At 50.0% G+C, this 21,578-nt stretch overlaps 1 protein-coding gene across 2 annotated transcripts; it reads left to right on the top strand.

The window, feature by feature from the left end:
• Window positions 1–21,371, top strand: LOC137160691 (cytokine receptor common subunit beta-like). Of its 2 annotated transcripts, XM_067559426.1 has the most exons (14): window positions 1–201; window positions 1,189–1,357; window positions 3,228–3,357; window positions 5,391–5,575; window positions 6,205–6,362; window positions 6,771–6,942; window positions 12,844–12,979; window positions 13,069–13,229; window positions 13,687–13,832; window positions 13,936–14,107; window positions 15,740–15,830; window positions 16,117–16,186; window positions 18,471–18,574; window positions 19,601–21,371. In XM_067559426.1, exons 2-14 carry the CDS (start codon window positions 1,276–1,278, stop codon window positions 20,871–20,873), a joined length of 2,880 nt encoding a protein of 959 aa, XP_067415527.1. In that variant the 5' UTR covers window positions 1–201; window positions 1,189–1,275; the 3' UTR covers window positions 20,874–21,371. The 2 variants fall into 2 exon arrangements, with proteins under 2 accessions (XP_067415527.1, XP_067415528.1); XM_067559427.1 differs by lacking the exons at window positions 1–201; window positions 1,189–1,357; window positions 3,228–3,357; window positions 6,205–6,362 and having other exon boundaries at window positions 5,443–5,575.
• The last annotated feature ends 207 nt before the right edge of the window (window positions 21,372–21,578 follow it).

Here is a 21,578-nt window from a genome sequence, read left to right on the forward strand (position 1 = left end):
TGTATCTGCTCCCTGAAAAGAGGCAAGTGGGGTGTGCAATGTGCAGGGAATCCCCCAGCTTCATTATTTCCCATGGGTATCCATTCCAGTTTTGGAGAGGTGTGATCATTGCTGGTTCCTGTATCCGTAAAGACACTCCGCTGCCAGGGAGTGAGAACTAAGAGGGTCCGCGATCCACCGGGTCTGCAGCTCTTGGCTCAGGTAAGGAAACTCTGCCTCCACTGGGGGAAGAGTACATGGCAAAGAGAGCCTCTCCCCAAACAGACAAGGGCTCCAGAGCCTCTGGAGCTGTTACTCACAGTGGGATCTCTTCCCCGTGATGATTGCTCACTTGTCTAGCAAGCCGCAGTCTATCAAAGGAAAAGGCGTTTAGGAAGCTGAGGGTTGCTCTGGGTGGATCCCCTTCTCCCTGCTCCTCCAAAGTAGGGAAAAGTCACAGATCAGACACCCCCAGGGCACAGAGGCTCGGCTCTGTGGCTGTGCCCAAAGCGGGGTGGGTCTGTTATGCTCTTTAGAAAGTAGTATTGGGGGGGGCACATTCTCCAGTGGTGTGATTCCCTCAACTTCAGTTGAGTTACACCAGTGGAGAATTTGACCCATGGTCTTTGCACCATTGAATTCAATCCTAGATCCCACAAAAAGAGACAATAAATCTCCTTTGGGATTAAAGCCTGTGGATCAGGTTCACAAAGCAATTCCCAGGGAGCTGGCTGCAAACTGCCCATCAGAATCACTTCAAAGCGATTCTCACCTGGGGTCTCACTGGAGGAGAAGCATGAGGGGGTGGAGAATCCCTGAACTGAAGGAACATTACGACTGAATCCCCAAGTCATCCCAAGAGGGGGGAGGTGTCTATGAGTGGGAAAGATGGGGTGGGGTGGGGTAGGATGGCGTGTCTCCAGGGCAGGCTTGGGAACCAATGGGGGAGTGGGTGTGTGGGGAAAGCCCAGTGGTGATTGAACATGGAGACTGAATTCCCATTTCCTGCAATGAATTGGTCCTGCAAAGAGAAATTTACTCTACAGCCTGTGTTATACAGGAAATTTGGCTAGGTGACCTAATGGTCCCCTGTCGCCTTGATGGATATGTGTAAAGTCACCTCAGAGCAGCGAGGGGAGGTTTTGTGTCTCACAGAAGGTCCCAAACGCCCCCACCCGACCATGAGAGCTTGGCTTCCACATTCAACAGGTGACAGAGAAAGAGTTAACACGTGTGAGTGCAAGAACCCCAGGCAGCAGCCGCCCAAGAGCACAGGGTGCAGGACTGAGCTGGTGCATGCAGGCTGGTGTAAACATGAAGGCGTTCTGCAATGCTCTTCTGGCTCTATACCTGGCTTTCAAGGGCAGAGAAGCTCAAGGTGAGTTTCAGATTCTTTTCCTCTTCTTTTTCTTCCCTGCCCTTTTTGTCATCTTCCCTCCCCTCCTTCCAGCCCCTTTACTCTTTTCCATTCCCCTTCCTTCTCTCCTCCCCCCCTTTCCTCTAATCCTATCCCCCGTCTACCATTCCACGTGAGTGTGTTGGTGACTAGACCGGCTGAGAGGGTGATGGGTTATGTGAAGGGATGGAACGGTCAATGGACTTACAAGTGTGAGCTTGAGTGGATGGATGGATGGAGAGGTGGATGGATGGACAGAAGAGCAGGAGAGTGAGTAGATGGATGGATGGACAGGTGGGTTATTGGGCAAATGTATGTACAAGCTGGATGGTGAGCAAGTGAATGAATTGGAGATGAAGTGCAGAGGTAGACAGACCCCTTAAGGAGAGAGGAAAGATAGACTGACAGAAGGATGAAAAGGAGAATGGAACTGAGGGGATTGTACATGAACAAATATCTAGGTGAGACAGCAAACAAATGGATGGGTGGCTGTGTGTGTGTGAATGTCAAAGGCCCTAGTCTAGGGGAGCACATCTCCCGGAACCACCTCAGTTCCTTCTTCATCACTGTAGATCCTCTGTCATGACCCTTTGTTTCTAGGTTGAACCTTCCAGTTGTGTGCAGTTAGAGATAGTTTGTTGCTTTGTTCTAGTTTCGTGTATCGTAGAGAGGGAGGACTTTCTCCAAATTCCTCAACATTCCCTCCTAGCCTGTGCTGCCCCATCTCTGCACCAAGACCGTGCCTGGCACAGACCCTACAAAAATGTTTCTGAGGAGGTGCCTCATGCACATCTATCTTTCCAGAAGCGGATTTGCATGTCTGATGTCTGCTGCACTGGGGCAATCACACTCCTCGATACAATGAGCCATTGGCAGGGCTTTCACACCCTCAGGGAAAGACACCCAAGTCTCCAGACCTATCTGGTCTCTGAGGCACTTAAGCCGTGTGATCCATTCATGGGCCCATGTCCTATGCTCACACTAGGACAGCCCTCTTCATTGCTGAATCCTTCACTTTTTGTGCCTTAGAGGCATTTTGTGACATGGCTTGACATCATATGACATGTCATGTAGCACATTAATGCTCGTGACACCTCATGAAATAATGTAAGGACAATAATACAGTAGTTGAAGAGAAGGAATGGAGGCGGTTGGTGCGTGGGCTCCTGTACGCAGAACAGATTGTCTGACCCATGACACCATGAGGATGCGCATGCACCCCCCACGGACATGGCTTTCAAAGAGGGTTCTGTGTGCTCACCACCAGGGCAGCTCCCACAGTGTGAATCACAGCTCCCAGCCCCCAGTGCTCAGAAATCCAGGGTCAGGCCCAAAGATCAGGAGTATGACATACATACCATGAGACTGACTGAGAATCCAGCTGGGGCTCTATTGATTTGTCTTTTGGTGCTGGCCTGTTTAGGGCTCATCCTTCAAGCTTCTCTTCCCAGCCGTGCAGGTCTCACACTTGCCTTTTACATAAAAACGTGAGACGCTCGGGTAATAACCTGAATGCAGATGTTGGGGCTTTAAGAAAAACGTTCAGTAGCCCGAGACTCTTGATAGCTTCACACAAGCTGCCCAGACTGTGAATGCGCAGGGTCCATTATCTCAGTACCCCAGCTCTGGGTAAGCACATCTCTCTTCTCCAGCCCCTGGACTGCGAGGACCGGGGAGGGTGAGGTTTTTATCCAGGACATCCTTGTAACATGAGCGAACCGACATGCAAGGGACTCCGCGAAGAGTTTACCCATTCGCTCATCGCTCCCCCATATCTGCCATTCCCACCTTGGCAATAATTCCTCACTGTCCATGACTGACCGGCAGCATTGTGCTTTCCTTCCCCTTGCAGAGAGCCTCCCGATGCGGAGCCTGCACTGCTACAATGACTACACCTCCCAGATCACCTGCACGTGGCAGGAATCCACAGCTGCACGTCGCTTCCTCAATGTGATTCTTCACCATGAGGATAATCTGGACAAGTAAGTGCCTGAGCCATGCTCTGCTGCAGAGGGACACAAGAGGCCTCCGGCTGCTGAACCTAAGAGATGGGAATGGGAGGAGGGAAAGGGATTCAAGCTGACAGCCAGAGTTTGAGTAGCATGTGGACACCTGTGCTGGCACCGCTGTGGGATGGAAATTGGAGACTCTTTTAGGTCTGTATTGGGAGGATGGGGAGATATAGTAGGGAGCGTTATTCAGTTTTTTTTCATGACCTTTTCTATCGCTCTCCCTTCATTTTTCTGAGGGATCCCAGGTGAGAGTGATGGCAGGGCCTGGACTGGCAACTTACTGCCCCTGGAGTGGAGAAAGAGGCATTACAGCAGAGCTGGGCTGAGGTTCATTCATCAGCAGAGGAGAGAGGGATGGTTCCTCACTCCCACACTTTCCCCTGGCTTTTCTTTGTAGTAAGGTCAGCGGGAACATAGCTCTGGTAAATAAAGATGGGTGGAGAGGCTGTGAAAAAAGAGAGCAGTGAATATGCCCAGTTGTGCTATTGAGTTTCCTCCCAGAGTTATTGGGCTGGGCACGTCAGTATCTCCCCATCACATCTGCTTCCTTCTGAAAGGGGAACTGAGCCATCAGCCCAAGAGGGATGTGGTGGGGGGAGAGGGAGAGGCACAGAAAGGGAGGAATAGATGTGGAAAGCAAGAGATGGTGAGATAGGAGAGTAGAGGTCAGGGTTTGGGAGAGGGGGAAGTGGTGGGGAATAGGAAGGAATCATTTCTATTGTCTTTTTGGGCAAGACATACTGAAATCATTAGTGGGTTGACTCCCACTGACTTCACTGGGCTTTGGATTGGGAGAAGCCACCATCTTCAGGAAAAGGACGTGTACAATGCCTTGGCCCTTGAGAGAATGCTCTGGGGCCCAGTCAGAAGATAAATTGTGAGGCTGGACCTTGGGATGAGCGTGAACTGGTCAGACAGGGTATAAGTGCCAGCAATATGCTGTGACACACAGCTCTGTCTATCCTTCACCTCACACAAGCACACCACTACCACCCAGACAGCCCGGTGCTTGGATGAGATGAGCTCATAGATGAAGAACAAGCTGAATCAGAGCGAGAGAGGTGATGCTGGTGGGTAGAGGAAAGCAGGTTGGAGTGTGTGCAGCTACAATGCAGTCACTGTTGGCTGAAGTCACACACCTACAATTGGTCAGTTCGGTCCATAGGTTAGGAATACTCTTGGATTCCTCGCTGACCCTAAGTTCTCACATAGCAGCGTCAGCAAGTAACGCTTTTTATTATCTCTGGTTGGCTAGGAGACTCTGTCCCAGCCTGGCAGACCTGGCTTCAGTCATTCACACCTTTGTCACTTCTTGGCTGGACCACAGCAAGGCAATATAGCTGGGCAGGGAGCCTCCAGTGTGTGGGAAACTCCCGCTAGTACAGAACACTGCAGTGTGTCTCCTCAGCAACACAGCTACCCTGAGCTCAGCAAACCTGTCCTCCATTCTCTACCCTAGCTTCCCATAGAATTTTGAATCAAATTAAAGGTCTTGTCCCTATCTTCAAAGATATCCATGGGCTGGGCCAAAGCCATTTAACAGACCATCTAATGTTCTGGAACAAAAATTGTGGTCAACAGCTCTGCTCCTCTGGCACAATGGACCTCTTGACACGAAGAGTAAAGCTCATCTGTGCAAAACAGAGCTTTCTCAGGGGCCATTTATGGAATCAACGCCTCTTGGAACCAATGACAATTTACACCCTCACCAGCTTCCACTCCACATGCAAGGCGATCTCTTTGACATGGCTTCTCTAATATAAACATAGAGCAACATGTTTTAATTAGAAAAAAATCCATTTCATTCTGGGGAGAGGATGAGACACCAAACCTCAGATGACAGATGTGAAGTCACATTGCTTAATGAGCCACTTGAAGGTTCTCAGATGCTACAGTGATGAACACAGTATAACAATAGAAGAAGGTGAAGGTTTCAGGAGCCTAATTTTGGATTTTCTTTCTGTACCTAAATCAGCTTAACCTAGGCCTCTCTCTACACACAGCAAAAACATGCAGATCCCATGTGAACGTCAGGTAGCCGAGGAGCTGCCTGTCTGCCAAGACGTCTGTGTCTTCTGGAGCTGCCGCAAAAACAGCACCGAATTTGCAGTTGGCGTGGAGGACATTTACATCTTCAAACCCGATCGGGAGCTGAAAGCCGAGCTGAACATTAGCCTTTTCCAGAATGGTAAGGGTGCTACTCCCCAGGAATATTTGAGATCCTTTGAAATGAATACTTCTTCCTCTGCCCTGATCCCCTATCTCTACCCGAGAATCCTGCTCCCTATCCTTTAACCTCACTTCTGTATGTCTGCCCATTATCTTGCCAGGAATAGTTTCATTTCCATTGGGAGGCCTGTGTTACCGCTTCTCTCTTTGAGGATGATGGCTGGATTCTTTCCTTACTTGCCTATCATGGAAAAGCCAGATGTATTCCTCCCAGCTGACCCATACTCTCTCTCTGGCTGTATTTCTCTTAGTGCTATTACAAAAAAAACTGTCAAATAAACCTCTTCACTCAGAAAAATACTCAGTAATATGTCTCCACCTTTAAATGAATACAGCACTCGTCTCCCTATTCCCCTTCTGTTCTGTTCCCCCTTTTCCCTATGGCCCTGGCACCCCTACTTGTTGCACTGCCAAGTGCCAACAGGCCTCAGAATCTTTTTGCAGCAGCGCTGAGAAATCCCACAGAGGCCTGATGTCAGGCAGATCTGGGTCTTTCCTTATGGAGATAAGACTTTGACAGGCCCTCTGCCCTTTCCTCATCCCCATCTACTAATAACCGCAGCCTGTGTTGTCCCTTCCCATTTCCAGTCCAGCCCCTTCCCCCTCAGAAGCTCTGGATCAATGTCACAGAAGCAGGTGACTTCTTGCTGGCCTGGAAAGCAGCTGGAGGGAGAAAGGGAAGCCAGCGGCTGCATGATGCGTTGGAGTTTGAAGTGACCTACAAGAGGGAGTGGGAATCTTGGGAGGTAGGCGTGAGATATGCTTAGCCACTGGCATGTGCTGTTCTTAGTTCCACCTTTTAGAGGGCAGAAGAGAATCCTTTGCAATCCTCTGATACCTCCTTGACTGCCACTGAACCCAGCCGATCCTGGGACACCTGAATGGCCCTGATGGTGTCTCTGTGCACACTGCAGCTGGCTGCATGTGCATCTCACACTTCCTGTGCTGTCCAGCCATGACTGGGCAAGGCCAGAGACCTATCCATGAAAAGCTGCTGTGCGCTATGAGAGCAATGAGCCATGCACAAACAGCATCTGGCTGCACCTGATCCCGGGATCAGCTGGGCTATGCTGAATTGCCCAAGGAAAGGGTCCTCACACGCCTCTCTGACAAGTCTCTCTCTCCACCTCTCCCCATCTCTTCCCCACTGACAGAAATCTTCCTCGGTGACAATCTCAGACTCCTCCCACTGCCTGCTGAGGCAGGAAGCCCTTGTGCCAGGCAGTACCTATGTTGCTCGTGTGCGATCCAAGCCGAGCCAGGGCAGTGGTTGGTCTGGCCAGCCCAGCGAATGGAGCACGGCAGTGTCCTGGAGGTCCCAGGAAGGTAATGCTGGAGGCCGAGGGGCCGTGGGGAGGAAGGAGGGACATGATGAGACGTGGGGAGCTCAGGGATATTGTGCTTTGCTGCAGGAGGATTTGGGGGCTGAGCTGATGACACTGGGGAATCTCTGCAAGTTGGTGAAAATGGTCCAGTGTCACGGATGTTCTCTTATGGGAAGTGAATTTGGTGTCAGTGACAAGGGGCAGAGCAGTAGCCACTGAGCCTGCAGCCCTCTGGCTAGTCCCACAGCACAGGTACCAGTCCTGGCGCAGTCTGGCAGCGGCAGTACAAGCTCCTTACACACACTTCCCCTGCCGCTGCGCCGCACACCCCTCAGCTTGATGGGACCCTACTAGGGGTGCTCAGTATCTGGCCTCTCAGCAAGAGGGCCAGCGAATGCCAGTGGAGATGGTGGTTTGGTGACATGGGCTCCAGAGAGGCCAGTCTCTGTCTGTTGTGATACGGGGATTGTATCTGGTGGATAAACGGACCAGTATAATGCTCTTGACTCCCCTAGAGAACCCTGAAACTGAGAGCATGTCTACACTACAATAGTATGTCGACCTAAGTTACATCAGCATACAGCCACCACAATAACAATCACTTTTGCATGTCCACACTATGCTCTTTCTGTCCATGGTACATGTCCTTGCACTGATGCAGCGCTTGCACTGATGCAGAGGGCAGTGCACTGTGGTTAGCTATCCCACTGTGAAACTCACCATCATCCAGTGCAGGCTGTTTTGGGAAAGTTTTGCAATGCCTCATGGGGCCGAAATGAGTTGCACAAAGCCCTGGCTGGGATGGTTTCATTGGGGTTGGGCCTGCTTTGAGCAGGGGGTTGGGATAAATACCGCCTGAGGTCCCTTCCAACCTGAATCTTCTATGATTCTATGCCTGGGAACATAATTTCAACATCCTAGAATGCACAGTTCGCCAACCCATAATGTTATCTGCATCCCATAATGTTTAGTGCCCCTTTTTGAAATCCCCAAAAGCCTGTGTTCCCCTCCTCGCTGTCTGCCGTCTGTGTCAGAGGTATGGACCCTGTACTGCTCTGTACTACTGTGATGAGTATTACCAGCACAGGGCGCCTGATCTTGCAGCATTCGCAGAGCTGCCAGAGGAGCCGTGTGGAACATGGAATCATAGCATCATAGGGTTAGAGGGGACCTCAAGAGTCATCTAGTCTAACCACCTGCCAAGATGCAGGATTTGTTGTGTCTAAACCACCCAAGAGAGGTGGCTATCCAACTTCCTTTTAGAACCTCCAATGAAGGAGCTTCCATGATCTCCCTAGGCAGTCTGTTCCGTTGTCCTATAGTTCTTACAATTAGGAAGTTTTTCTGAGATTTAATCTAAATTTGCCATGCTGTAGTTTGAACCCATTGCCTCTTGTCCTGCTCTCTGTGGCAAAAGAGAACAACTTTTCTCCATCTTTTTTATGGCAGCCTTTCAAGGATGTGAAGACCACTATCTTACCCCCTTTAATCTCCTCTTTTCCAAACTAAACATACCCAGTTCCTTCAGCCTTTGCTTGTAGGGCTTGTGTTCCGTCCTTTCATTATCTTTGTCAGTCGTCTCTGTTTCTCTACATCCTTTCTATACTTTGGTGATCAAAACTGAACACTATACTCCATCTGAGGCCTAATCAGCACCACGTAGAGCAGTATTATCACCTCCCATGACTTGAATGCTGTGCCTCTGTTGATGCAACCTAAAATTGTATTAGCTTTTTTTGCAACAGCATTGCATTGTTGACTCATGCTGAGGCTGTGATCCATCACAATTCCCAGATCCTTCTCAGCTGTGCTGCCGCCAAGCCAGTTATCCCCCATTCTGTATTTGTGCATTTGGTTTTTCTTCTGTCACATTTGTCTTTGTTGAATCTCATTTTGTTGTCTGTAGCCCAGTTGTCCAACTTATCAAGATCCCTTTGCATTTCAGCTTATCCTCCAAAGTGCTTGCAACACTCCCCTCATCCAGTAGCTTTTGTGTCATCTACAAATTTGATCAGTACGCTCTCTATTTCTCCATCCAGGTCATTAAGAAAGATGTTAAATAATACTGGTCCCAGAACAGATCCCTCTGGAACCCCACTTGAGACCTCCCTCCAATCTGACATTCTATTTATTAGTGACTTTTTGTTTGCGGTTGTTTAACCAATTATGTATCCACTTAATGGTAGTTCTGCTGAGCCCCCATTTCTCCAGCTTATCTATCAGAACATCATGTGGGACCATATCAAAAGCCTTGCTGCAGCCCAGGTATATTATGTCCAGCACATTCCCCCTATCCACTAAACCAGTTACCCTGCCAAAGAAGGAGATCACCTGTCATCCATGAGTTTTCAAATATTATCACAAGTGTCTCTGATTTCTTCAGCTAATTCCTTCAGCATTCTGGGGTGAATAGCATCAGGTCCCACTGACTTGAATTCATTCACATTTGTCAGAATATCACTGATGTGTTCTTTACTTATCCTGATCTGCATCCCTTCCCCTTTATTGTCTATGCTAACTTCACTAGTCATCGAGTCATGTTATTTTTTTGTGAAAGACTGAAGCCAAGTAGGCATTGATCAGCTAGGCTTTCCTATTGTCTTCCATTACCAGCTCACCTTCTCCATGGATGGTGTGGGCTCACTGATCTTTCTTTTTTGTCTGACATATTTGTAGAACCTCCTCTTGTCGCCTCTAAAATTCTTTGCCAGCATATAACTCATTCTTTGCCTTGGCTTTCTTGATTTTTGTCCCTGCATGCTCACACTGTTCCCATGTATGCTTCCTTGGAGGCACGCCTTTCCTTCCATTTCCTGTATGTATCCCTTTTGGTTTTTAGATAGCTAAAAAGCTCCATGTGCTCCACATTGGCTTCCTGTGGCTCTTCTTATCTATCTTCTGCATTGGAATAGCTTGATATTGAGCCTCTAGGCTTACATCTTTTAGGAACTTCCAGCCCCCTTTGATTCCTTTTCTTCCTAATTGGTCTTTCCATAGGACCTTGCCTGCTGTTTCTCTGAGTTGGTCGAAATCTACCTTTCTGAAGTCCAGTGTTCTTGTTTTGCTGTTCTCGTGTCCTCATTTCCTTAGGATCTTGATTTCTATCAGATCATGATCACTTTCTCCCGAGTTCCTGACCACCTTTACGTTCATAACTAATTCATCCCTATTGGTCAACCCCAGGTCCAAAATGGATGATTCCCTAGTTGTTTTCTCAACTTTCTGAATCAGAATGTTGTCTCCTATGCATGCTAGGAACTTGCAGAATATATTCTGTTTTGCTGTAATAGTCTTCCAACAGACATCAGGGAAGTTAAAATCTCCCATTAATAGCAGCTCGTGTGTTAGCTAATCTTGTTACATGCTTGTAGAATGCGTGATCCACTTCATGTTCTTGATTTGGTGCTCTATAATAGACCCCCACCCTTAACATCGCTACTATTCTTTCCCATTTTTATCCTCACACAGAGACTCTCAATAGGTCTGCTGCTCACTTCCTCTTGGACTTCAGAGCAAGTTGTATATATTCTTGACATACACCGTAATGCCTCCTCCTTTTTTCCCCACACCTATCCTTCTGGGACAAACCATGTCCCTCAATGCTGGTATTCCAGTCATGAGAGTTGTCCCACCAAGTCTCTGTAATGCCAATTAACTCATAATTTTCTTTATAGACCATGACTTCCAGTTCATCCTACTCATTCCCCATACTCCTTGCATTGGTATACAGGCATTGAAGATATTTTGCAGACTTCCCTGTTGCTTTTCTTCTTGCCAGATGTGGTTTCCACCTTAGTGAAGTGACAATTGCTCAGTGAAAACTTGCAAAACCTGATTGGTAGCAATCAGTCAGGAATCAATTTGGAGTTGGGAAATCCACTGTAGGGGCTGGTGTGACGCAAGTGTGCAGGGCCATTCATCGCGTTCTGCTACAAAGGATGGTGACTCTTGGCAATGTGCAGGACATATTGGATGGCTTTGCAGCAATGGGGTTCCCGAACTGCAGTGGGGCGCTAGATGGCATGCATATCCCTATTTTGGCACCAGACCACCTTGTCACAGAGAACATCAACAGAAAGGGCTACTTTTCTATGGTAATGCAAGTGCTGGTGGATCACCGGGGTCACTTTACCAGCAGGGTTGGTCAGGGAAGATACATGACACGCATATCTTTAAGAATATAGGACTGTTCAGAAAGCTGTAAGCATGGAATTTCTTTCCAGACTGGTGGGATTACCATAGGGGATGTTGAAATGCCAGTAGTGATCTTGGGAGACCCAGCCTACCCCTTACACCCAGGGCTCATGAAACCATACACTGGTCACCTCGACCACACCAAGAAGAGCTTCACCTATAGGCTCAGCAGATGCAGAATGACAACCAAAGGCACATTCAACTATCTGAAAGGTCGCTGGCACGGTCTACTCATGAGATTGGACCTCAGTTAAAAAAATATCCCAATGGTTGTAGCTTTTTGCTGTGTCCTGCATAATATCTGGGAAGCAAAGGTGGAAAAGTTTCTGAGAGGGTGGAGGTGGAATAGCTGTCTGTTAAGTGGCATGGGAAAGTGTCCTACTCTAATGGAAGAAATAAAGCAGCCCTCCCCAGAAGCCTTCAGCAGAGGATTGCAGACTACCTTCAGGAAAGTTTCCTTGAAATCTCTACAGAGGATTCCCGGGACATCCCTGTGCACATAAACAAACTGTTCCGCGGGGACCCCTCTGCCTAACTTTTCAGGGGACCGAAAAGCAGATAGCAACTCTGCCTCTATTGGTTATTTCACTACCTCTTCTAGCATAAGTAAAAAAAGAGCACATCAACATGTCTTGCTACTTTGGAGGTTCAATCCCTACAATTTCAAAGCAAACTACATACTTACCAGAGGTTCCTTCCCCTGCATCAGGCTCATGTAGGGATTGGCAGGACTGCTCAGGATTCAAAACCAGATCCTGGCTCGCTGAGCTGCTGGATCCCCTGGTCACCTGCACCCCATACTTCTCCCTCCCATCCACCTCCTCCTCTTCACTGTTCATGGCAGGTACCTGTGATTTGAGCTCCTCTGAAGTATCCACGGGGCTCTTGGGCGTGGTGAGCTCTTGGGTCTCCACTGAGGATGGCCTGCAGCTCTTTGTCAAAATGGTAGGTCTGCGGCTCTTTCCCAGAGTGATTGTTAGACTCCTCTGCCTTCTGGTACGCCTGCTGCAGCTCCTTGGCTTGCACGTGGCATTGCTGCTGGTCCCTCTTGTAGCCCTTCTCCTCCATGCCCCGAGCGATCTACTTATAGATTTTGATGTTTCTACAGCTGGATCAGAGCTGTGCCTGCACAGCCTTTTCTCCCCACAGACCCAGGAGATTCACCACCTCCTGTGTACTCCAGGCAAGAGCGTGTCTGCAGCGTGGGGCCAGCATGTGCAGCTGTTAGGCATGCTCGAGAGTTCCTAGGTGTGCTTTCCAAGCTGGGGAAACAGGAAATGGAATTTCAAAAATTCATGGGACTTTCAAGGGGAGGGCTGGCTTCCTGTATACCTGGCTGCTGGGCAGGGGAGTTCAAAACAGTGACCACAGCGGTCAAGGTGGAGCATTGTGGAGGCCACTAACAGCAGGTGTAAGTAATGCAGTGTCTACACTGACACTGTGTTGACCTAAATATGCAAACCTAAATTCTATGCTCCTTGTGGAGGTAGAGTTATTAAGTCGGTGTAGTGGATGAGTTACGTGAGCGGAAGTGAAATTTTCATGTAGACACTTACATAGTTACGTCAACCTAACTGTAGTGTAGACCAAGCCTAAAAGTATCCCTTTCCTCCCTCAATGGTCACAGCCAGTCCCTGCTGCACTGTCCTCCACACACAACTCAAACCTGCTCCGCTCGAAAGTACACTAACTACTGGCTTCTCACTAGGGGATGAGGCTCAGCCCAAGAACCTTCGTTGCTTCTTCAATGGGGTTGATCGGCTAACATGCAGCTGGGAAGTGAGGAGAGAGGTCACCAGCTCAGTCTTGTTCACACTCTTCTACAGAGCCACACCGGCATCAGAGTAAGTGACCTGCCCATTGCAGCATATGCCTGTTCTCCTGAGCCTGACCATCCCTCCTGCTCACTCAGGCCTGGCTGCTCTCTCCCCAGAGAGACGGAATGCTCTCCAGTCCAGGAGGAGGAATTGCCTCACAGCCTCTACCTATTGCACAGCTGTGAGATCAATGTCACCGACCCCAGCGAGCTGAGCCAGTACCTCATAACTGTCCGTCCCAAGAAAGAGGAGAAACTGATTGAAGCCTACAAAAACAGTGAGACCCTGTTTGGATACTCTGCCTTGGGTCACCTGGGAGTTTCTCCTCCAGGCTAGGAAACACTTGGGTTGGCAGAGAGAGAGAGAAAGAGAGAGAGAGAGAGAGAGAGAGGTGGAATAGTTTAAAAAAAAAAGAGAGAAAAGAAGAAGAGCTAGACAGTGATGTGTGGATGGGACAGGTGGCTGGTAAAGGAAGCTCACAGCCCTGGAGCTCCTGCCTGGCACTGACAGAGCACAGCTGTGAGGAAGTACAGAACAGGCGTGCGGAGATGAGATGTGTCAGATGGGGGCCCAGCTATTAGCAGTCCTTGGTGTTAATCTGTTCAGGAAAAATACTGCACCCCAGTGTATCCTTAGCCCTGCCAATAACCTGGGGTGGGAAGAGCTGAAGGGAACGGGCAGGAAGATTGTCTGGGGGATGGATGCATGTTCCTAAAGTGTTGTTTGTGTTCTAGTCAAGCCACATGCACCCGTCAATGTGACAATGACAAAGGTGAAAGATCAGAAGTACGAGCTGAGATGGACAAAACAGACCCTGAGTTATGACCATATAAACCAGAGATATGATTTTAGGTACTGGAAGACTGGTGACACCTTGGAGGTAGGTGATGGTACTGCTGGGAACCCAAGACTCCTGGGAGATGAGTGAATGGGACAGAGAGTTCCTTACCCCTCCTCCATCACTTCTCCTCTTCTCTTCCCAGACTGCCCCGGGTGTAAACATCAGCACTGATGAGCCTCCCTTCATCTTCACCCCGGAGATGCTGGAGCCCTCCACACACTATATGGGAAAAATGCGGGCGAGGGTGCACCATTCCACCTACAAGGGGCCCTGGAGCGAGTGGAGTGAGGAGTGCACCTGGGAAACTGAGAGTGGTACATCCCAGCTGGGCTACCGTATTGGGGCTTTGGTGGGAGGGGGTCATTCCCTCCCTAGAGAAAAGGGTCCCCTGGCTGGGGTTTCATACAACTGAGTAAGCAAAGAGCCTGACCAGAGACCCCTGATGCCTGGCTGCACTCTTCAGTTCACAGATCCGGGGTATAATTGGCTTATCTTAGTGGGAGCTCAGGGCTGCCATTCTCCATGGGAACAAGAAAACAGTCTGAAAATCAGGGGTTGGAAATGGATGAGCTAGGTGAGGAGGGAGGGCCCTCCACAAGGAGACTTAGAAACATGAACTGCCGACATTTTCAAAGTGTCTTACAGAGGATTTAGTTGTGATTCCCAGGAAAATCAGGGAAGAGGGTTACATGACTGTAACCTTCCCCTCACGCTGTGTCCCTGCACTGCAGTCTTTGATGTTCCCCTTAAAGTTAGTAACCTGGACACAACTCCAGGCACATTGAATCCCACTGGACAAGGTCAGGCTGAAAATGGGGCTGGAGGCCAGTGAGAGAAGTTCATGTAAGCGGAGGGCTGGAGAAGGGAAGGAATGATCCATGCTAGAAAGTAAAGAAAGTGACCAGTCAGTGGAGCTGGTTGAACTATTCATTCTGAACAATATCTTCATGTCTGTGAATAATGAAAGGATGGTCTCTTTGTACGTGATATTCAGCAAATCTACCAGAGCCTGCAGGGGTTTCTCTCTTCATTCAGAGAAGCATTCCTTTATAGGCGTGAAGTTCAGCATTTCGAGTTCAGTCTGTGTGATTGGTCACTAGGTTTCATGGTGCGGTTCCTGCTCTCTGATTGGCTTTCTAAACTTGTACAAACAGGAGGGATGTCTGAATAATAACTTAACTGTGAATTTTCACATGCTCAAATGTTTGTGTTTCTTGTAAATTTGCAGTTAACTGCAAGTCTCCTGGCATTTCTAATCGCTGGGGTATTTTCCTTTGTTGATATCTGCAATGTTCTTAAGATCTTCACCTTGAAATTACTGATATGTTCTCTCAGGCTGAACTTTACTTTAACAAAATTCTTTAGTCTGGTATTTCTTTAGCTTTTTAATAGTCCTAATATGGGACTAGGGAGAACAGGGGCTTGAGGAACATATCCCCTTTTGGGCTGACCTAATGGGTCTGTAGGAGGGGAACCCCACTCCCACAGCACCTCATTGGAGACCCTGACATTTGGAGTTGTGTGGAGAGGGAATACTTTCTTGGGAATATATGAGGTCTGTGGGCATATGAGGACCCATGAAAGAACAAGCTTCGTCCCAGATATCTGCATGGACATAAAGTGATTGTCCAAATGTTTACAGGAAACCCAACAGAAGGGGCTCTGGCATGGCCAGATCAAATCATGAGTTGGATTTAGAAAAAGTGTTCACAGATTCATTTTCCTGGTAATTTGCCCAGCTTTGCTGATTAGCTCACATCCAGTCTATCCCATATGGGTGACTATTCCATGATCTAACAGACCTCTCAATCAGGACACATGACTTGATAGGCAACCTACATTTTCCTGACCTTAATATAATCCCTCACAAGCATCCAGGATGTAAGGTTTGATATAGAATGAAGCCATTTTCTGCTGCTGTCTCTTTACCTCTCTCTCCCATTTAGCTGGGTCACCACTGGTTCTCCCACTGATGGTCCCCGTCTTCACCATCATGCTGTTAGCATTTGGCTGGTGCGGTTATAAAGGTCTACTCAGGTAAGTCTGCAGTGCGAGTGGGAGATTTGCCAGACACATTGGTAGAGGGAGTGCAGGGAGGGGTGAGATGCTTCATGGTCACACCCCATCCTTGACCTAGGGCTTAGTCCATCTGGAGTATGCCTGGGGTGCAGTGCAGAGATCTCTCCATGTCAGGCTGCAGCTGGAGCGCAGGGCTGAGGAGTTTCAGGACCTCCCTATTCAGAAGGGGGCCAGTGTAAGGCTGTGTCTGGTGTTGCCTCCGCCCAGGAGAGCTGACCCTGCCAACTCTGTCTTGTTGTTGCAGCAAGAAGAAAAAATGGGAAGACAAGATTCCAAATCCTGGCAAGAGTCACCTCCTCCAGAACTACGTCCAGGTAACAGAGAACTTGGCTTTCCCCTTCTATGCTTTGGCCTACTCCCGCCGTAAGAGTATCCCAGCCCTCCGGTCAGACCACTTTACAGTCCTGCCCCTTCTGGCCAACAGAGCCCTTTACTAAAGGCCAACAGAACTGTAAACAAAACCAAACCCTCAGCCTGGCTGGGCTCAGCCGGCCGCCTCTTCTCACAGGCCTGCCTCATCCACTACAGCTTATCCCCTCACCGTGTCTCCAGGTCTTGGGCTTCAGCAACCGCCTGACCAGAGGCTGACGCGCTCCTCCCCTTGCTCAGGGGCTCAGGCAGGCTGCTGCTCTTTGAGGCCTCTGTGTCCAGTCAGCCTTCCTGCTGGCCCCTGGGGTAGCCTGTTTGCTCTGCTCTGCCTCCTCCATCTCAGCCTTCTCTCAGGCTACTTCCCGCCTCCTCTCCTCTGGGTCACCTTCCACCAACTGGCCTCACCCAGCTTTTTATGGCCAAACGCCCATCTCCTCCCCATCTGGGGGGCTTTATTTCTAAGGAGGCCTGGCCTCTCCTCCAGCTGCAAGCAGGCAGAATAATTGGCCTCGCAAACCCATATTAACCCTTTTGTGGTGTCTTGGGGGTAAATGCCCCATTACAATGGCTGTCGAGGACCCTGCCCCTCGGCGCACAGGAGAAGCCCAGGCTATAGTATTTTTACCACTGATTTTACCTTACGCTTGTGCAAGCTGAATCACACCTGCTGTCAGGATGCTTATTCCCTCGATGGGTTTGCATCCACCAGGAGATGCTGTCATGTCATTGGTTTTCAAACTGGGGGTGATGACCCTTCAGGGGGTTGCGACCTGGTTATGTGGGGGTCAGGCACTGTGAGCCCTGAGCCTAGCCAGGTGCAGGGCTGGGAGTCTCCCTGTTTCCTTTGGGTGGAGAAATATCAAGGGGGTGAGCGGTGACACAGTAACTGTTCCCTCCCCCAGTGTTCCTCCGCACCCCCATTTGGGGCTGTGCAGATAACCAGATAGTAAGTGTGAGAAATCAGCACAGGGGGTGTGGGGAGGGGTAATAAGGGCCTATATAAGACAAAGCCCCGAATATCGGGACTGCCCCTATAAAATCAGGACATCTGGTCACCCTAGCTATGCTGTGAGGCAAGGCGAGCATCAGGAGCCACTGTTCTCTTACACAGCCCAAGTCGGGAAAGTGACCTGGATGCAGGGAGACCTGATGTTGCTCCTCGCTCCCCCCTCACAGCCCCCTAGAGGTGCCCAGAGGAGCAGGGTTTGAGAAGGGAGCGAGCAGCAATACTAGTTGCTCCATGCATTCAGGTGGACGCAGGAGGGGTCGGGTGCAGAGGTTAGGGACGAAGGGGTTAGGGGCGAAGGTGGAGTGGGGAGCCCACGGGGGCCAGGGGCAAATTTAAGGAATAGGGTTTAAATTTAGCATTTAACATAGAGATAAATATAAGAAATGTGTTTTTTACTTTCTAAGGAGGGGTCAAACTCAGAGGCTTGCTGTGTGAAAGAGGTCACTAATACAAAAAGCTTGTGAACACCTACTTGTAACTGAAACAAACTAGGGTCACTGGCAAACGTCACCAGCCTGCTGCCCTGTTCCCTCTCCAAATCCAGAACAAACACAGCTCCGAGGGCTGGCCCCCGGACAGCTCAGTAATGAGCTCTCTGTGCAGTGAGGAGCAGCCATTCCCAGGAGCTCTTTGTTTCCAGGCGTGTAGCTGGTTTTCAATCCACAGTCAGACTCGGCTCCTTACCCCGTGGTTTTAAGTGTCCATCACCTTTGATGAGACGTCTGATCCAAAGGTGCTCAGAAATCCCAGGAAATGGTGTGCCTCAGGTCACCCTGGGATGGCAGAGCTCTCATTCTATAGACACAGGCTGATTTCCTGGGCCTCCTCCCTGCTTGTGGCATCCCCATAATCTCCCAGGGCATGGCTGCCATTTCACACAGTGGCTGATTTGCTGCCACTGCTCTCCTGCACCTGCCCACACAGTTCCCATGTGCTCCTTGGGTAGAGCTGCCATGACGCACCCAGCACTACCTGGCAAACAGCGGAGTTCAATTAGAGAGATCAGCAACGGAGAAATGAAAGGCCCGTGAATAACAAAATAAACCCCGCCAGTCCCCAGGAGCAATGTTGCCCCCAGGAGGGTTAAAGTGGAACCATACACTGGGTGTGGTATCTCCACTGTGTGGCCCCAGCACCCGGGGCTCCTGGCTCCCCACTTCTCTCAGGGAATCGCCCTCTCTCTGCCAGGAGTGCTGTTATCTGCCCTTGTCTCTTAACAGAAAGTACCATTCGGGATTCTGCTGCAAAGCAGCCACCTAGACTTTGACAAGCAGAGCCCTTCTGAGAAGACAGAGCTGGCCAGCTGCATCCAAGTGCTGGACGGGTGAGTGGTCGGTCACTGCTCAGTGGTGATGCTCTGCGAGACATTACTTGGGGACGATGGCAATTCAGTTCCTGGGGGTAGCTGATCCCAGCAGTGAGGGGTGGCAAATGAAACTGGTATGGATGATAGACCTTGGTACATCCTCCACATGCCCTCTGGAAATGTGAGTGGATGGACTTTCTGCCCCTGGTCTCACCATGGCTGGAAACACCAGTGCCAAACCCTGCCCCCTTCCTCTCTTGTCTTTCCTTCTGGAAATGGGCTTGACTCAATGCCCTTGATTTCCCAATCTGGAAATGGAGGTGGAGAAGCAACCCCAGCAGCCCCTCCCCCACCACACACATACACCCAACCTCCCTCTCTTCTGGAACTGAGGCCCTCAGCTGACTTGGGACCGATTCTGACTCTGGCAGCATAGAAGAGCCAGAGAGGAGCTGCAATAGGCCAGGGGATAATTCTTCCAGTGCAGAAATGTGGGGCCAACATAAACAGTGCAGTGGAGACATAACCGAAGGTGTCTCGAGGTGGGAGCCCAGCCATCACTGGTCACTTCTGGAAAGTGCAGGCCATTATTTGGATTTGTTTAAACCCCCATCTCTCCTTCCCTGCCCCTTCCCTTTCTCTAGCTTCTACCTCAGTGGCTGTAAGCTCCTTGGGGCACGGACCATGCATTTTTATAATCTCTGGTGCTATGTAAATGTGGATAGTGGTGATCCCGGCCTCTGAAGGGTGATGAGCTGCTTGGGCTCCCTAGACTCCAGGAACTGCCAGACTGGGTCCAGCCAATGGTCCATCTAGTCCAGTATCCTGCCAGCAACAGAGACTGGTACCAGCTGCTTCAGAGGAAGGCAGAAGAAACTCTGCCATAGGCAGTCATGGGATAACCTGCCCCCAGGGAAAGATTTCTTCTAACCCCGAGGAGACCTTTCTCTCAGGGGGCCCTCAGCTCTGCTCCCTGTCTGTATGCGACGTTCGCTGCAGGGTGATTTCTCGAGTGGCTGATTCCTCTTGTTTTCCCTCTTGCAGACACATGAAGGTTAGTTCAGCAGAGCTCCCTGGAACTGGGGCTGACAGGATGGTTTGCTTCTTTGGTGCACTGGACCCAGAGAAACCATGTCAGACTCTGGAAATGACATCTCCTGCTCAACGTCCTTCAGCCCCGGCTGGCTGCCCTTCGAGTCATGACACCAGTCAGTCCTTCTTGCCAGCCACACTCCCCTGGAGGAGCCGTGCTAAGGTCACTGCTTCTCAGGTACCCATGTCCGGCTTTGACTTTAATGGTCCATACTTGCACCTCCCCCACGTGTGCTCCCTGCCTGACATTCATCAGGACCAGGAAGCTGCCCGAGTGGGAACTAGGGGGAGGCTGGTGTCCCTGGAATACGTGTCCCTACCCCAGGAGGCCTGTTCCCAGGCCCTGCTGGTAGGGGCAGAGAGAGGAGCAGCTCATCTCCACCCCGTCTCACCTCCTGCACAGGAAGAGATGAAGCAGCCACTTGCTGCAGGGCAAGAAGTACCAGGAGACCAGCCAGCAGGGGGGGAAGAGGTGCAAGGGGACACAGAAGGTCAGAGGTCACCGACTGCTGTCCCCTTAAACAACTCCTGTCAAAAATGGCCATCGGGCTACGTCACCACGGAAGGTGTGTCACTGATGCCAGCAGGAGACTCTGCCCGTCTCTCACCTGCACTGGCCCCGCCAGAGGGGATGCTCACTGCTGCTGGTGTGTTGACGTCGAACCCACGACTGCCCCGTGCCACGGAGGGCACCCCCAGCCCTGACTTGGGCCTTGAGAAACCTGGCGTCGTAGTCCCTGTTCCATGTTCAGCATCTGCCCCTTCCTCTGGAGCTCACCTGCCTGTATTTGGGAGCTATGTTGTGTTCCCCAAGAACCCCAACATCCCCCCAGAACCCATCAGTGTTTCCTCGCCCTTCCTATCCGGGGGGGTTGATACTTCTAAAGCCCAGCCTGTGCAAGAGAGTAACGTGGTCATGTTCAACCCCGATGGCACTGGGCCTGTTTTTCTGGAGCAGGTGGGGGAATACTGCTTCTTTCATGGCCTCAGACCTGGTGAGAAAACCCCTGTGGGTGAGATCAGCCCTCTGACTGATAAGACTTCAGAAGCCAGACGGGTATTTGGAAAGCCCCCCTGTGATGGAGGATCTGTCGATGGCAAGCAAGAGCCTGCATGTCACATGCAGGCCATTCAGCTCTTCAAAACCCTGAAGTGTGACGATTACTTTGTGTTGCCTCCATGGGAAGGGCAGGGAGCAGTTGTCAGGGCCAAGGAAGTGTGCTAGTGCTGTGAGATGATTGGGGAGGACAAAAGGACAGGTGAATGGATGAAAATTCCACCACTGGAAGCACATTGTCGCTGCTTCTTCTCCCAAACCCATGCAGGAAATACAGAAAGAGTAATTCTTCTTTCCAGCCCTCCTCCTTCCAAAGTGTGTGGTGTTGATACTGGACACTTAGTGATCGGTGTGGATACCAGTGAGACACGGTACGCCCGATTTGCAGATCAATAACATTTAATGTGCAAGGTTTTCTATAAAAATACTAGTTAAATACAATGCCTAAAATTAACTACAATATATCATACTCACTAAGCCTAGAGAGCTAAGCAGTCACTCAGAAGGCTGTATATAGATAGGGCTTTCTTCAGGGGCCCTGCCAGGGAGTCAGTGGATCCTCTGGTCCGACCAGCAGCACCTCCCACGGAATCAGGCGTGGTTGGAGTGGGCCCCTTTGTCTAAGTGGTGACTTTTTATACCTTTCTATAAACAGCTTTCACCTAATTACCTCTCTACTAATTATTACTACTATTATTAATCTATGTGCACCAGCAAGCATACAGGTTATGTATTTTATCTTATGTGCCGTGTTATGCAGAAACTGAGACATCTGCAAGGTTACTCAGTATTCCTATTTGTTTCTGCCAACCGGAAGATGTCAGGCTGCGGAGGTCAGAATAGTCAAGCAGGCAACTTAAGCTATGCTAGGCC

Source organism: Emydura macquarii, unplaced genomic scaffold, assembly GCF_026122565.2.
Source record: "Emydura macquarii macquarii isolate MOO-44397 ecotype Brisbane River unplaced genomic scaffold, CSIRO-AGI_Emac_v2 contig_2205, whole genome shotgun sequence".
In the NCBI taxonomy this organism is placed as follows: Eukaryota; Metazoa; Chordata; order Testudines; family Chelidae; genus Emydura; species Emydura macquarii.

Bases quoted from the DNA above. Each gene is read 5' to 3' on its own strand.
- LOC137160691 (XM_067559426.1), top strand. From the start codon at position 1,276: ATGCAGGCTGGTGTAAACATGAAGGCGTTCTGCAATGCTCTTCTGGCT. The intron at 6,363-6,770 runs GTAGGCGTGAGA...CCCCACTGACAG, and splicing joins GGGAGTGGGAATCTTGGGAG to AAATCTTCCTCGGTGACAAT. The intron at 16,187-18,470 runs GTAACAGAGAAC...GTCTCTTAACAG, and splicing joins TCCTCCAGAACTACGTCCAG to AAAGTACCATTCGGGATTCT.